The sequence below is a fragment of the Heloderma suspectum genome, chromosome 6 (assembly GCF_057233095.1).
Source record: "Heloderma suspectum isolate Gila_16-S chromosome 6, 16-S_ref, whole genome shotgun sequence".
NCBI lineage: Eukaryota > Metazoa > Chordata > Lepidosauria > Squamata > Helodermatidae > Heloderma > Heloderma suspectum.
Window position 1 is genome coordinate 1,260,796 of NC_139463.1, and position 15,389 is coordinate 1,276,184.

The window sequence follows — 15,389 nt, forward strand, 5'->3', positions numbered from 1 at the left end:
TCCATTCATTCATGGCTTTATTAAAAGGTCATTTGCCTTGCCCTCCAGACTGAGGGCTAGGGAATTACTTTGCTTTTAACATTCCTTGCCCCTTCCCATTCCCATATCCTCAACGTGCACCGACTGCTGGGCCTTTTCTTTACTGCTCAGGACAGGTCTGCTACTGTCAATGCTATGCACACAAGCCAGCGGTGCAGAAAAGCACCATCAAAATAATCTCCACTGGGGTTTGCGGGGGGAGGGGCAGCTGGGCAGTAGTGCAGCACTGGTTCGATACAGCAGTCCCAAGCAGGCCAACCGCAGGATCTTAAGCAGGTGTGAAGCAAAGTCAACCCCACTGGGCTCCATAGGACTCCCTCCATAGTAAGTATGCTCAGGGGTTGCTACTTTGGCACCGCATCACCAACCGCATGAGACACAAAAGTGACACTGACAGACATAAAGCCCTTCAGAAGAAGGAACAGCTCAGGCACCCAGGAGAGGAACAATATTTGCAAAGCCCCTCCCCAAGGCTGCTTGAGGCTTTGGTTCAGGAGTCCTTTGCTAAAGTAGTTACAGCGGGCCTTAGCCGACATGAGGGAGACTGTTTCCTCGCTGTGTTCCCAAGGTTGGTTGTCAGTACAGGAGAAAAACACACACGCACCTCGGGCTTACTCTGCAGGAAACTTAAAGCACAGGAGGCAATGAGGAGGAGGGAGCAGAGCAGTCCTGCTTCCATATGCTTTGGGCCTGTTCACCCTCATCTGAAGTGCAGGGCAGCAGGAGCGCAACGCTCTGTCAGAGGAAGATAGACAAAACCAACCCACCCCCTGCCCTTTTATGGCATTTCCACTTCTGCCAGTACAGTAGCGGTGCTATTGAAACACACGGTGCAGCTCCTGTGACAGGAGCAGACACAGCAGACCATCCCTAAACATGACAAAACCACCACCCCCACCCCGCCACAAGACACCTGTGCATCTCAAAAGGCCCTTGCCAAAGCCTTTCTGGGAGGGAGACTGGCTGCTGCAGGCTAACTGCAGCTACGTGGGAGGAGAGGCAAGCCAAGAGACAGGACTTTAGCAGGTGCCTTGAGGGCAGCTCAGACATCGTAGAACAGGCGCACAAGCTGGTACCGGACAGAAAAGGCGATGATGCTCCCCAAAACCTAAACAAAGAGAGACAAACAAGCAGAGGGACATGCTGTAATCCAAGAACATGATTTAGTACCCATACAGCTGTCAATATCATATTCTGGGACCAGACACTCAGCGGAGACAGCCTTTCTCCCCCTGCCCAATCGACATTTGGTGAAGAACTACACAACAGTGCTTCTGACGCCATGCCCCTGCTTCTTACCTGCATCAGCAACAGCAGGAGGGTCAGGGATCTCTCAGGAGTTGGCCCTTTAAGCTTTAGCACAAAGTTAATGAGAGTCATGTTATTGCATTCAATGTATTCTCCGTCTTTGTCTGTTCCTCGATGCACATCAACCAGATGGAGTTTCTGGGATATCTGGGGAGAAACAGTTGTTACTGGTGCTTCTCTAAGTAAGCTAGGGAAGCAGTAAGCTTCCGCTCTATCCTCCTTCACTTCATCGATCCAAAGCAGACCTGAATATCCCCACCCACAGATGTTGATAGTGTTCTCACATTACCGTAAGGACATATGCTCCCAAGGGAGAGAGACTCTTCGGCTTGAACCTGGAATAGCTCATCTCCAGCTTTCCTGTGTGAACGTTGAATCTGAAAGCAGACAGAGGCTCAGTCAGCAAGGACACAACAGAGAAACAATGCAGGATGAGGTTATGCCAGGAAGGGATGCACACACCCCAGCTGGAGGAACTTGCAAGGACAGTCTGATCAAGGCAGACAACACATCACCTCAGCCTTACAGGGATGGGCAGCTTGTGATCCTCCAGATGTTTTGGCCTGTAACTCCCATCATCTGTCACTATGGGCTATGCTGACTAGGGCTGATAGGAGTTATAGACAAAAACATCTGGAGGGCCACAACTTGCCCACCCCTGATCTAAGCAAAGACAGAGTTTTGGGTAAGGGCACATTTGCACCATCCATTTAAACTGATTTAAGTCTCATGGATCTCCACAAAGAACTCTGGAAACTGGAGTTAAGAATTCTGCTATCCATCCTTTGATGTAATTCCCTAGCCCTTGCAGTTCTCAGCATTCCTTAGAATCTGTACAGCAGGCATGCTCGACTAATCAACAACTACTGACAAAGCAGGGCAGGCATCCGGCAGGCAGCTGAGTCCGTGTTACCTGGGTAGCCGATGGCGCGGGCAAGGGATGGTGTGGAAGAGCTGAGGCAATGAGTAGAGGAAGTTGAGCACTTGAGGGATAAAGAAGAGCAGCATGGTTTTGCTGAAATGCCCAAGGATCCCCACCACGGCAAAGGTCATGCCAGCGAAATAGCAGAACGTGTCACCCACAAACACGCGGGATGGATACCTGCACTCGGCCAGAAGAGAGAGCAGTCAGAACACAGGTAACACCTTGCAGGAAGTGGAGCAGGCACCAAAGTCCTGACACTGGGGGACTGCCAGCATTGAGGCGTTGCCCACCATTACGAAAAATACAACGCGTATATGACTGAACAGGAGTGGTGAAGGGCAAAAAGAGTGGGGAATGGCTCACAGAATACCGTGTTCCCCAGCAAGTTGCTCATGTTCCCCAGCAAGTCGTATTGAGATCTGATACTGGAGGCAATATTTAGCCATCAGGACTAATAGCCACTGATAGCCTTATCCACCAGGAATTTGTCTAATCCCCTTTTAAAGCCATCCAAATTGGTGGCCATCACTACATCTTGTGGAAGTAAATTCCACAGTTTAACTCTGTGCTGTGCGAAGGACTTCCTTTTTGTCCGTCCTGAATCTCCCACCATTTAGATTCACGGAATTACCCTGGTACATTACAGATGGCGGAGAATTCTGCCATGGATTTCAGTGAGGCAGAATGCAGCCTGCCACCCCCCTGCCCCCTCATGGATTCCCCCCGGGACGAGACTTACCTGGGGCGGATGTTCCGGACGGCGGCGGCTCCAGCGGTGGCTTCAGCCAGTCTTTCGACCGGCTGCTGCGGCCGCCATTTGTATTCTGGCCTTTGCCGTGATAGGCTACGTAAGTCTTTACGTAGCCTATCACGGCAAGCCAATCAAATTAAAAAAAACAACCGGCGTATGCAAATGGTGACGGCTACGGCGGCTGCCATTTGTGTTCCTTATTTTTCGCCGTTTTAGTCTACGTAAATCTTTACGTAGACTATTACGGCGAAAAAAAAGGGGAACGCAAATAACGTAGTGGGCGCTATTTGCGTTCCCCTTTTTTTTGGCCATAGCAGTCTATGTAAATATTTACGTAGACTAAAACGGCGAAAAATAAGGAACGCAAATGGCGGCCGCCGTAGCCGCCGCCATTTGCGTATGCCTTTTTTTTTTTTTTTTTAAACCCAGACGTGATAGGCTACGTAAAGACTTACATAGCCTATCACGGTTCCCTGGCTGGACGCAAATGGCAGCTGCCATTTGCGTCCGCACCAGCCAGTCCGCGGCCGGAAATCCGGCTGCGGATGGCCCTGGCCAGGCTGGCTGCTCCACAGAGCCGCCACAGAGCAGAGCCAGCCGGGCAGGATTCCGGAGTGGAGGACCGGATCGCCTCCCCCCCCCCTGTCAAGGATTCTGGGGGGAGGGACCGAGCACCTCCCCCACCACCACGAACACAATCCGCGAAAAGGTAAGTGACTTTCGTACATCCCTATGGTACATACATTCATTCATTCCATTCCATTCCATTTCTATACAGCCCTATAGCTGAAGCTCTCTGGGCCGTTCACAAAAATGAAAACCAAACAGCACACAATAAAACAATATAAAATATACAGAACATTAAAACCACAATATAACAATACAACCACAATAAAAACCTAGCAGCAGTGCAGGAATTTTAAATACAGATTTAAAACAGCAAAGCTAAAAGTCTAGAATGCTAAAATGCCTGGAAAAATAAAAAGGTCTTCACCTGGCACCAAAAGGAATACAATGTGGGTGCCAGACGAACCTCACTAGGGAGCTCATTCCACAGCTGGGGTGCCACAGCAGAAAAAGCCCTCCTCCTAGTAGCCACCCGCCTCACTTCCCTTGGCAGGGGCTCACGGAGCAGGGCTGCTGAGGATTATCTTAAGATCCGGGCAGGCCCATATGGGAGGAGGCGATCCTTCAGATAACTTGGCCCCAAGCTGTTAAGGGGTTTAAATGTTAATACCAGCACTTTGAATCGGGCCTGGAAATGGACTGGCAGCCAGTGCAGCTGAAAAAGTACTGGCATAATATGAGCTCGCAGGCCAGTCCCTGTTAACAATCTTGCTGCCCTATTTTGGACCAGCTGAAGTTTCCAGACGGTTTTCAAAGGTAGCCCCATGTATAACACATTGCAGTAATCCAGATGAGAAGTTATCAGAGCAGGGATAACTGTAGCTAGGCTCTGTCTGTCCAGATAAGAGCGTAGTTGGTATACTACAGAGCGGTATTTGGTACAGAGCAGACCTTGGTCCTAGTTGGGTTCACACATAAGACCCTGGAACAGAATATATGTCTGTTTCAACCCTCTAAATAGGATTAATAATTTGGCAGCATTGTGAATCTCTTTCTAACAAACTCACAGCTGTGCACCAGGCACTCCATACAACTCAAGACAAGGTACTGCTCTTTGGAAATTGTAGCTCAGAAAACAAGACTCCCCACCCCTCTCCCTGCAGACCGTGAGAATGACAGCTGCATCAAGGCACTGTAACCTGTCTTGCTGTGAGTGAACTCAAAAGCCCGCAGCCTCCCTCAAGCACATGCCCTTCCATCTCTTCTCTCCCGTAAGATACAGGCTGGCATTTTCATTCCATGGAGCCTCTTACCAATTGTGATACAGCAACCCCAACGTGGTGAAGAAAAAGGGAATCATGAAATAGAGAGAGAAAATGTGGTCATCTTTGTAATCCCCTGTGAGAAAGGAAGCAAAACAGGCAGCAGGGTCAGCCAGGTGGCATCAGCCCCAGGGACCCCAGTGGTGGAAGAGCTGTTGTACACATCCACTGCAGCACAGAAGCTGAGGGGGAGCCCTGCTCTTGCTATACGTCTAAGCCTGAAGCGCTGCAGATCATACAACGCAAGGCATTCTCTGGGCCAGCTGCGAGGCATGATCCCCTTCCTACCGTTGAGCTCTACGATGTTGAAAGTGACAATTGAAGCAGCGATGACCAGCGACTGCCCAGCCTCCAGACCATTAATCCCAGCAAGAATGTTGATTGCATTGGTGCAGAACACAGCCAACATGCCCATGTACACGTAGTACAGGATGCCTGCAAGAGAAAACCCATGGGTCTCCCACTCCTATTCCTTCCGAGGAGACCAGCCACGTAACTCTCTCCAGAGCAGGGGTTAGTGGAGAGATGTGGCAACAGACCCAGTCATCATGGTGTTTCTCAGACCAGGATGCTTGTTCCTGCAGCTGCCCATGGCAACAACAGCAGAGCACTTAGGGCCAGCTGCCCCCTAAGGATGCCAAGGCAACACCTGCCTGGGTGGGTTGGTCGTGGGTCACTTACCCAGGCCTGCCTGCCTGGGTTGGTCATGGGTCACTTACCCAGGTCCAGGTGCAGGCCCAGCAACATCCGGAAGGGCTTGGGCACCACAATGGTGGTGTTCCCAAAGTTGGTGAAGTAGACCATGAGCAGGGGCAAGGAGGCCATGGTGGGCAGAAGCAGCTTGTGGCGCCAGCGCAAATTGAGGACATCATCTGCGAAGCCCAGGAAGATCATGCAGCAGATGGCGAGGAGGGAACCGATGAGCGCCACAAACTGCAAGGCAGAGAGAAGCCTTGAGAGTCGGCTCCTTGCGCTCCTGTGGCCACCTCAACTACCGCAGCCCGGTTCCGGACTCCATCCAATGCAACCACTCACCTCATGGTGTGGGAATGCCTTGCACTGCTCCTCCACAAAGCAGCTCAGAAAGGGCACCGGGATGAAGCAGAAGAGGATTATCAGAAACACCGCGCCACTAATGACACCTTGGGACTCTGGGCTGAAAACAGGCAGCGCAAGCCAAAGTTACTTCGCATCATCCCACTAGGACCTTGCTTGTCCTTACTAGGGCCAGTAGACTGAAGCACAACTGGGATTTAAGCGCAGAAGGTCGGAGTGCATGAACAACAGCTGGAATTCCCCTTCCTGGCCTCCACCTTTTGGAGACACAGATTCAGTCCAGCAGCTCCTTCCTTGCACAGTGCCTTAACACACCTGCCCAGTCCACAGCCCCACAACTCCTCACAGGCTCGTATACTTAGCAGTTCAATCTACTTCTGCAAAGTGCAACTTAGTACACAACAGAAGACAGCCTATTTACTCACATGGGTTGCTTGGAAGTCTTGTTCAAGTCAATCCCAAAAAGCCTGGCAGCAATGAAGTGGTCCTTGAAGGCTGGAATGAGTGTCAGTGTCGCTAGAAAGCCCAGAAGGGAGCCAAAGAAATTGATCAACAGAGGGATGACTGGCAACTTCCACATTGCAGAGCCAGCTTTGGGTGCACCCAAATGGCGATGTGCAGGAGCAAGGGAAGGCACTCTGTGCTCTCTGCACTGCTGCCAGTTGTAGACTATCTGGGGCCGCTTGATGCACGTAAGGTGGCAGCGAGGGGATCCTTAAGCCACAACTGCCAACAGGAAGATGCAGGTCCAGCGCCAACCATTGCGGCAGATCTTCATCGCTAGGGGTAAGAAATAGATGGTAACTGTTTCTGCAGCTCGCCATCGGGCAGAGAGCGTGTGCGTGTCACGCAGATCTTCCCAGAGGAGGCGGGCCAGGCAGCTGCTCCGTGGTGTGCAACCCCGGAGAGCGGCTGGAGCCTTCTCCCCCGGCCTGCTCCCTCCTGCTGCGGCGATGCCGGGCCGGGCCGGGCCAAGCGCGCTGGCACCTGTGCCTCCCCCTCGCCGCCTGCCGGGCGGTTCCCGCAGCGAGGGAGAAGGCCCCGGCCGCCGCCTCCAGCGCCAGGCGGCGAGGCCGGCCACGCCACCGCACCGCGCCACCCGGTCTCCAGCCTACCGAGCGGCAGGCGGGCCGGGCGGCTCCGCAGGGAGGTTCCTGGGCCTTCGCGGCCCGCCCGCCGCTGCTCCTGCGGAGGGCCAGCCGCCTCCGACAGGCCGCGTCCCCTCCGGGCACTTCCTCGCCCCCTGGAAATCTCTCCTCCCGTCCGCTTCCCCCCGCGAAGACGACGCCGGCCCGAGAGCCCAGGCAGGGCTGCCCGCGACAAAGATGGCGGCCCCGGGCGTCGCGCGAGCCCGCTCCGGCCGTCCCTTGTCCCCACACGTCGCCCGCTCTCGGCCGGCTGGACGCGGCGCCCCTGCTCCGGGCGGGGCGCGCGAAAGGGCCGCGGCTGGTCCACGAGCCCAGGCGGGCGGCGTGTTCGGGAAGGCCGCGCGCAGCGGGGCAGGGGCGTGCTCCGAGGGAGCGTGGGCCGCGCCGCACCCCGGGGCGCTGCGAGCCGGCTGCCGGAGCAAAGCAGCGGCGCCTCGCGGCCTGGGAGGCGGGCGGGGGACGGAGCGGGGCCGCGCCGCCAGCCCTGCCGCCGGAGGAGGGCGTCCCCGCTTCCTCCCCGCCCGTTTCCCTCGCGCGGCGCGTCTGCTCGGCCTGCGGGCGGGGCTGTCTCGGGGAACGGGCGACACGTCGGCTGCTCGGGGGGCCTTTGGGGCAGAAACAGGCTTCGAGTACATGGCGCAAAGGGAACGAAGCCTCGCCCAGCCTTCCCCGACTTGGGGCCCGCCAGACGTGTTGGGTCGCAACTCCCAGCAACTTGGATGCGGAGACTGGCCGTCCAAAACATGACCCGGAGGCAGCAGGCGGGGGAGGCCTGGGCGAGCGGCTCTGCGGCGGCGGCTCTGGCCCTCTTGCAGGGCCGCAACGCCCTTGTTTGGCGCGTGTGGCTGCCACGGACCAGCAAGGGCGCCTGCCCTCCGGCCTCGCCCCGGCTCTTTCCTGCAGACGCTGCTGCACAGACGGCCTGGAACTGGGGAGGGGCAGGAACTGCGCCCCCTCCCCGTGACGTCTCCGGCACATCCTGATGGGAAATGCACGAGGGAACTTCCGAAGGAGAGAAGCACCGAGCCGTGGCCGGCCTCTGGCTCTGTAGAAACCCCTCCGGAGGGTCGTCGTGGGTAGGGACAACGGGGAAGCAATTCCGTGGCTGCAACGCCAAGCAGGCTTACCGGGAAGGAAGCCTCATCGGCGGCAGGCAGCAGCAGGGTTTACTGGCGGGTAAATGGTGTTAGGCTCGAGGAGGAGGGTGCGGGCTCCCATTGGCAGAATCGACGGCACCCGCCGGCCGACGGATTCGTTTGCCCGGCCCGTGTCATCCTGGCGTTCTCCGCCCTCCTTCCGTGCCTCTCTAGCCGCGCTCCAGACCGAGTCGCTTTGTGCCTCCACGCACCCGTCAGCAGCACACTTACGAGGCAGGCAGGGCCGGGGGCCGAGGCGCGGGCTCCGCGCTTCTTCCCTCGGGACTGCGGAAGGATCCCTCGCGGGCTCCCGGCGGTGCAGCTCCGGCCCCTGCGTGTCTGACGCAGCACCTGTCGGCCGGGCGCGCTCCTGCTCTCGGAGACCGTCGAGGCGGGGAGGTCCCGGGTGGTCCCCGGCGGAGCGCTTCACTCGCGGCCGCGTCTGCGCCTTTAAGGCCAGGAGAGGAGGAGGAGAAAGGGAGCGACGCGGCAGCGGCTGCGGCCCCGCCTAGCCGCTGACGCCGCCCGCCCCCCGCCCCCCGCGGCAGCCCACCTCGGGCTCCCTCGCGCTCCGCCCCGCCCGGCTCGCCCGCTGCGGCCGTCAGGAGGCAAGGCCGGAAGAGCGCTGCGCGGCTGCCAGGGCAGCTGGAAGCCGGCCGCGAGAGAAGGAAGCAGGAAGCCGCCGCTGCCAGCCCGCTCGCCCGCCCCATCCCTGCCCTGCCCGGGGGCGCCCGCGATGCCCCCCGACGCCCCGTGAGACGCCGCCGCGCCATGGAGCCGGGGCTGGGCTGGGGCTGGGGCTGGGGCTGGGCGGCCCTGGTGCTGCTCTTCGCCGCCTCGCTGCTCACCGTCTCGGCCTGGCTCTTGCAGTTCGCCCGTGGCTGGTGGCGGGGCCGGGGCCGGCCGGAGGGAGCGGCGCGGCGCGGCGCCGCCTCGTCGTCCGCCGCCGGCCTCTGGGCGTCCCTGCTGCGGCGGGGCTTGGGCCGAGGCGGCGGCGGCGCGGCGGCGGCGGCCGGGGCCCGCGGCTTGCTGGCCTCGCTCTTCGCCTTCCGCGCCTTCCGCGAGAACTGGCAGCGAGCCTGGCTGCGCGCCCTCAACGAGCAGGCCCGGCGGCACGGGGCAAGTCGCGCGGCGCGCCCCTCGGGGCTCTGCGGCGGTGAGGGCGGAGGGCCGCGGGGGCTCGCGCGGCTGGGGCTGGCCGGCGCCGGGCAGCGCGCGGGGGTCGCCCGCCAGCGGAGCCTTGCTCCCTGCCCCAGGCCGCCAAGCTGCTTGGAGCGGGGGCTGCATGGGCGGCCCGCCGCTGCGGCCGGTGCCTCCCCGGCCCGTCGTCGAGTTCGCCCACCCGGACAGCGCACTGGGGGGCGATTCCTGAGCTGGCAGGCGCGGTGGCTGAAGCCTGTGGGGCTGGCGCCTCCCGCCCGATCCCGGAGGCACTCTGCGTGTGTCCCGAGGGGCGGTCCTCACTCCCGCCGGGGCTTCAGGACGGGAGCGGCGTCTCGAGCCCCCCCTTCCCGGGCGTGGAAGCGGCTTGGGCAGCGGCTCCTTCGGGCGGGGCGGGTGCCTGGCCTCCCGCAGGCTGCCCTGGCACGCGAGCCTCCTCGTGCCCACGCGGGGGGCCTTCCCGCCCGCTGGGGCGCTTCTTTTCTCTGCCTGGTTGGATGGAAACGGAGTAGGCGGCTTCTCGGTCGGCGCTGCTGCTAACCAGCCGCCCCCTCGATCCGAGCGCCGAGGCAGCCCGGGCGAAGCGTGAGGCGGATTCCCCGCGAGGCTGCTGCGAGAAGGAGAAGGCCTGGCCAGGGCCTGGCTGCTACCTTGCTCGCTTCCAGGCCGAATCGGGCCCCGAATTGGGGGCGGGGGAGGCGAAACCACCCGATGCGCTCCTTGCCTGCGGGGGAGCCCACCGAGGAGCTTTGCTGCCTCCCGCTGGCTGGGCGCATCATGTCGCCCCGTGGAGGCTCCAGCATTCCAGTGCCCGCGCAGGCCATTTCTGCGCTGCGAGGAGAAATAGCGGGACGTTAGCGTGGTTTTTCCTGGAGAGCTCTCCAGTCTGGCCCTGTTTGGAGCCCCCCTCCCGGGGTGTGTGTGTTCCTGTTCAGGTGGGACAGCTGCCTGGCACCCCGGACAAGGGTGGGGGAGGAAGGGCTGCTTGCAGCTGGTCCCCAGCTTTGCCGAGGTTGCTGTGGGGCCCTAGAGACCTGCCTGTAGAAGGTCCTGGGTTCTCCTGGAATCCCAGGCCAGGCTTGCAGGTGCTGTAGCTTGTTTAATCTTGCTTTGAGTTCACGTAAACCTCATAATCAAACATTTTGCTGCATTGATCAAAAGTCATAGCAATTCCGTGTGGGGACAAAAGTTTGCATGCAGAAGCAAAATATACTTTCAAAAGACAGCAATTATGTTTGTTATGCTGATAACAGGGTGCACTTGGGATTCTCTTGCTTCTTGGGGAGACATGTGGCATCCGAGCACACCACGCAGGCTTTTCCACCATCCTGTGTGAGGGCGGGGGGCTTCAGTCCTGACCGCCTTCTCATAGTCCTGAATGCAGCAGGCCCGGGACATAACTGTCCACCAAGGGACTCCTGGAGTGTTGCTGTGTGCAAGAGGCTGGGCTGGCCCCTCCCTATGCAGCCTGAGACCATCTCTCACCTTTGTTTAAATGATGCCAAATTCAGAGGGCAACTGCAGAGGCCATGCGAATTGCTTCTCCACTGCTGTTTGGGGACAGAATCATAGAATAGTAGGGTTTGAAGGGGCCTACAAGGCTATTGAGTACAAGGGCTTTGTTTCCAGTCCCCTGATCATCTTTGCTGCTCTCCTCTGAACCCTCTCCAGTTTGTCTACATCCTTCTTAAAATGTGGTGCACAGAACTGGACACAGTACTCCAGCTGAGGCCCAACCAGTGCTGAGTAGAGGGGGACTAGTACTTCCTGGGATTTGGTAGCTATGCTTCTATTCTTTAGGAAGGGTGCAGACAAACTGGAGAGGGTTCAGAGGCGGGCAACAAAGATGATCAGGGGACTGGAAACAAAGCCCTATGAGGAGAGACTGAAAGAACTGGGCATGTTTAGCCTTGAGAAGAGAAGACTGAGGGGAGACAGGATAGCACTCTTCAAGTACTTGGAAGGTTGTCACAGAGAAGAAGGCCAGGATCTCTTCTTGATCATCCCAGAGTGCAGGACACGGAATAATGGGCTCAAGTGACAGGAAGCCAGATTCCGGCTGAACATCAGGAAAACGTTCCTGACTGTAAGAGCAATACGACAATGGAACCAATTACCTGGGGAGGTGGTGGGCTCTCCCACACTGGAGGCCTTCAAGACGAGGCTGGACAGCCATTTGTCAGGGATACTGTGACTTGGATTCCTGCATTGAGCAGGGGGTTGGACTCGATGGCCTTGTAGGCCCATTCCAACCCTACTATTCTATGATTCTATTAATGCAGCCCAAAAGAGCATTTGCCTTTTTTGCAGCCACATCACATGGTTGGCTCATATTCAGCTTGTGATCGACAACAATTCCAAGATCCCTCTCTCTTGTAGTGTTGTTGAGCCACGTATCCCCCATCTTGTAACTGTGCCTTTGGTTTCCTTTTCCTAGGTGCAGAACTTGGTGTTTATCCCTATTAAATGTCATTCTGTTGTTTTCTGCTCAGCTCTCTAGTCTATCAAGATCATGTTGGATTTTGTTTCTGTCTTCCAGAGTATTAGCTATCCCGCCCCAATTTGTGTCATCTGCAAATTTGATCAGCATTCCCTGCACCTCCTCCTCCAAGTCATTCATAAAAATGTTGAAGAGCACTGGGCCCAGGACTGAGCCCTGCGGTACCCCGCTTGTTACCTCTCCCCAGTTGGAGAAGATCCCATTGCTAAGCACTCTTTGAGTCCGATTCTGTATCCAACTGTGGATCCACCTGATTGTTGTTTCATCTAGCCCTCTTTGAGCTAGTTTGCTCATCAGGATATCATGGGGCACTTTGTCGAAAGCTTTGCTGAAGTCAAAGTATATTATGTCCACAGCATTCCCACAGTCCACAAGGGAGGTTACCTGATCAAAAAATGAGATCAGATTCGTCTGGCAGGATTTGTTCTTGACAAATCTGTGTTGGCTTCGAGTCATCACTGCATTGTTTTCAAGGTACTTCCAAATGGATTGCTTTAGAATCTGCTCCAGAATTTTCCCAGGGACTGATGTCAGACTGACTGATCTGTAGTTCCCAGGTTCTTCCTTTTCACCCTTTTTGAAGATGGGGACAACATTAGCCCTCCTCCAGTCATCTGGCACTTCCCCCGTCCTCCATGATTTCTCAAAGAGAATAGACAGTGGTTCTGAGAGTTTTTCTGCCAGTTCCTTTATTACTCTAGGATGCAGTTCATCTGGCCCTGGAGATTTGAACTCATTCAAAGGAATTAGGTGTTCCTTGACCATATGCCTATCAATCTCAGTCTGCAATCCTGCCCCTTCAGCCTGTACTTCGCCTTTGCCAGGTGGGCCATATACCTTCTTTCAGGAGAAGACTGAGCTAAAGTAGGAATTGAGCACTTCTGCCTTTTCTTTGTCATCTGTTACCATTTTGCCATCCTTATTTAATAGCTGAACCACCATTTCTTTCCTCTGCCTTTTACTATGCACGTGGCTGAAGAAAGCCTTTTTGTTGTTTTTAGCATCCCTCGCTACCTCAGCTCGTTCTCAGCTTTAGCCTTCCTGACGCCATCCCTGCAATTCTGTGCTGCCTGCCTGTACTCTTCCTTTGTTGCTTGGCCTTCCTTCCACTTCCTATATGTGTCCTTTTTTGTTTTCAGGTCATCTCTCAGCTTTTTGTGACGCCACATTGGCTTCTTCTGTTGTCTTCCACCTTTTCTTCTTGTTGGAATGGTTTGTGATTGTGCTTTGAGAATTTCCTTTTTTAAAAGCTCCCTCCCATCTTTGACTCCTTTTCTCGTTAGAGTTGCTTGCCATGGGAAGTGATGAGAAAGCACCCTCCTTTCCGGGGGGCGGGGGCATTTGGCTCTTTTCCTTTCATTGCTGCAAGGGCCTGCTTTGCTTTACACCTTTCCTCCACCCCACCGCAAGAGCTGCCTCTCTTGCCCAGCTGCCTGTGCCCCAGCCCCCTTTGCATTCCGTATCCTGTCCAGAGGAAATGCTGCCTGTCTTCTGATACGGTTCCTCCTGTTATACAAATATTGGGTGGTGGGGTGGTGGTAGAAAGTGACTGATTCTAAGCCAGTGTCACCCAGCAGATGACAAGTTTATTAGTTACGGCCTTGGGGGCCCACTGCCATTGTTCTTCCCCATCAGTCAGATGCATATGGTGGTGGCCTCTCAGAGTGTGTATCTGTTTGTCCTGAGTGTGGCATGTATACCTGGGACTCTAGAGTTCAAAGGAGCCTTGGAGGCCATGGAACCCAACCTCCTCCTTGATGCTGGAAATCCAGAGCCAGAGCAGCCATTCCAGTTTGTCTCCATCCTTCTTAAAGTACCTGGGATGCTCCATCGCATGTCACGGGTCCGTGTCTATTTTGTTACCTGTACAGATGGGGAGTGTGTGTGCAGGCAGCAAAATAGACACAGATCACATGTTATGATGTTTGTATAGCTCCCCACCCTAGAATGTTATCCATTAAAAAAAACAAACTATCCTTGTGTAGGGACAGCACAGGATATGCATTAATCCTGCATCCACCTGTTTTGATAGTTCACTCATAACTAGCCCCAGATTTGGGGAGATTTGTAGGGAACAGCAAGCATGCTTAGCCATGTTTTACCACAGGGTGGGAGGCAAAACTCAACAGGCAGCGTGGGGACCAGAGACGAGAAGAAGGATGGCAGTGAGCCTATGGCATTTCCCGTAGTATCTGGATTTTAAACCAGAGCCAGATCGGAAGAGCAGCCCTCAGTAATCTTTGTTGCCTCAGGGCGGAAACCGAATCAGACTTGCAAGCTCATCAGCATGAGAATGGGGCAGGCTCCTTTTTGGCCCTGGCAAGCCTGCAGGGCGGGCCTTGTGAAGGGGTCCAGGTCATTTTCCACTGGAGGCCTTTCCCAGCGCCATGTAAGGAAGCTATCAGGTGACAAAACCAAGGCCTCCTGGCCCATCTGTGCTGGAGGAGCTCCAGCCCAGTGGCGTGCTCCACCTTTCCTGGGTGATGAAGCCTGCACAGCTGCATTGGCCCTTTGGGCGTAGGTGGGATACTGAGCACTGGAGGCCCACTTCCTCACTGCCTTCACCAGGCTGGCTGTCCAGCACTCCAGAAGGGATAGAGGCTAGGAGTCCCCCGAGGGGCTCCTGGTTGTGGACGGGCTGCTCCCCCAGAGGCCTCCGAAGGGCGTGCTCTTCTGACATAAATGGCCCCAGCATGTGGCCAGTGATCAAGTGGGCTTAAAAGTGGGCTTTGTGTTGCTGCCGCCCCTTCTCCACGCTGATGTGAGAGTCTCTGTGTCATCAGTGCCATGCATCCAGAGGCACAGGCACTGTGCGGCATTCTCAGAGGCTGCCCCACAACTTTGGGTTCCCTTTTGTTGGAGATTGGCCAAGGTCTGGGCCTGAGTGTTCTTCAAGGCTTGCTTTCTTAATGGCTGGAGGTAGGCAGCTTCCTTTGGCAGTTTTTTCGCTTGACTTCATGTTACCTTTGAAGGGTTAAACTTCAAAGTAAGGTAAACTTAAAAACAAAAACCTAAAATCAAATCAATCAAAGTTCAGGGACAGGAACTGCATTCTGTTCAGTGCCTTGAAAAATCAAAGCTTGTAGCTGTAAGTCCTCTTGTTTAATATAGGTGAATTCAGTTTTAGCTGAATATTTCTTTGGTTAGGGCTTTGGTGAGTTGTCAGTGAAAACATTCCAATGTCCTGGTAAGAAGCTTTTCTCTCCCCACCCCTAATCCATGAGGACTGCAGTGACAGTGAAGATCTTTCATCTGGGGAACGAGAAAGGGCTTAAGGCCTGATCCTTCTCCTCCCAGTCAGTGGTGAAACTCCTTTCTCTCCCTTTGAAACCCCAAGAGGACTCTGGGATACATTTTCTTTTGGAGGCAACCAATTTCTGGTCCCCTCTGGATAGGATTATTTTTAGCTCGTTCTGATGTCATTGTTTTCCCTTTTACCAATCTGAATTGTGGAGAAGCCACACAGAAGTGCATCT

At 55.8% G+C, this 15,389-nt stretch overlaps 3 protein-coding genes across 4 annotated transcripts in view; 1 reads left to right on the forward strand and 2 right to left on the reverse strand.

The window, feature by feature from the left end:
* Positions 1 to 6,748, reverse strand: DPAGT1 (dolichyl-phosphate N-acetylglucosaminephosphotransferase 1). Its single transcript, XM_084860555.1, has 9 exons — positions 6,394 to 6,748; positions 5,948 to 6,068; positions 5,632 to 5,845; positions 5,201 to 5,347; positions 4,904 to 4,988; positions 2,261 to 2,449; positions 1,637 to 1,724; positions 1,339 to 1,494; positions 1 to 1,147 (listed from the first exon to the last, which is right to left on the reverse strand). Exons 1-9 carry the CDS (start codon positions 6,546 to 6,548, stop codon positions 1,082 to 1,084), a joined length of 1,221 nt encoding a protein of 406 aa, XP_084716681.1. The 5' UTR covers positions 6,549 to 6,748; the 3' UTR covers positions 1 to 1,081.
* LOC146340350 (uncharacterized) lies at positions 6,659 to 9,025 on the reverse strand. The gene is made up of 4 exons (XM_084807096.1): positions 8,789 to 9,025; positions 8,325 to 8,700; positions 7,084 to 8,238; positions 6,659 to 6,748 (listed from the first exon to the last, which is right to left on the reverse strand). Exons 1-4 carry the CDS (start codon positions 9,023 to 9,025, stop codon positions 6,684 to 6,686), a joined length of 1,833 nt encoding a protein of 610 aa, XP_084663222.1. The 3' UTR covers positions 6,659 to 6,683.
* Positions 8,782 to 15,389, forward strand: part of C2CD2L (C2CD2 like) — a 25,422-nt gene continuing 18,814 nt past the window's right edge. The window contains exon 1 of one of the 2 annotated variants that reach the window (XM_084860554.1): positions 8,782 to 9,371. In XM_084860554.1, coding sequence (XP_084716680.1) covers positions 9,024 to 9,371 — 348 coding nt within the window. In that variant the 5' untranslated portion in view covers positions 8,782 to 9,023. The remainder of the gene's footprint in view (positions 9,372 to 15,389) is intronic. The other variant, XM_084860553.1, reaches the window with a different exon arrangement.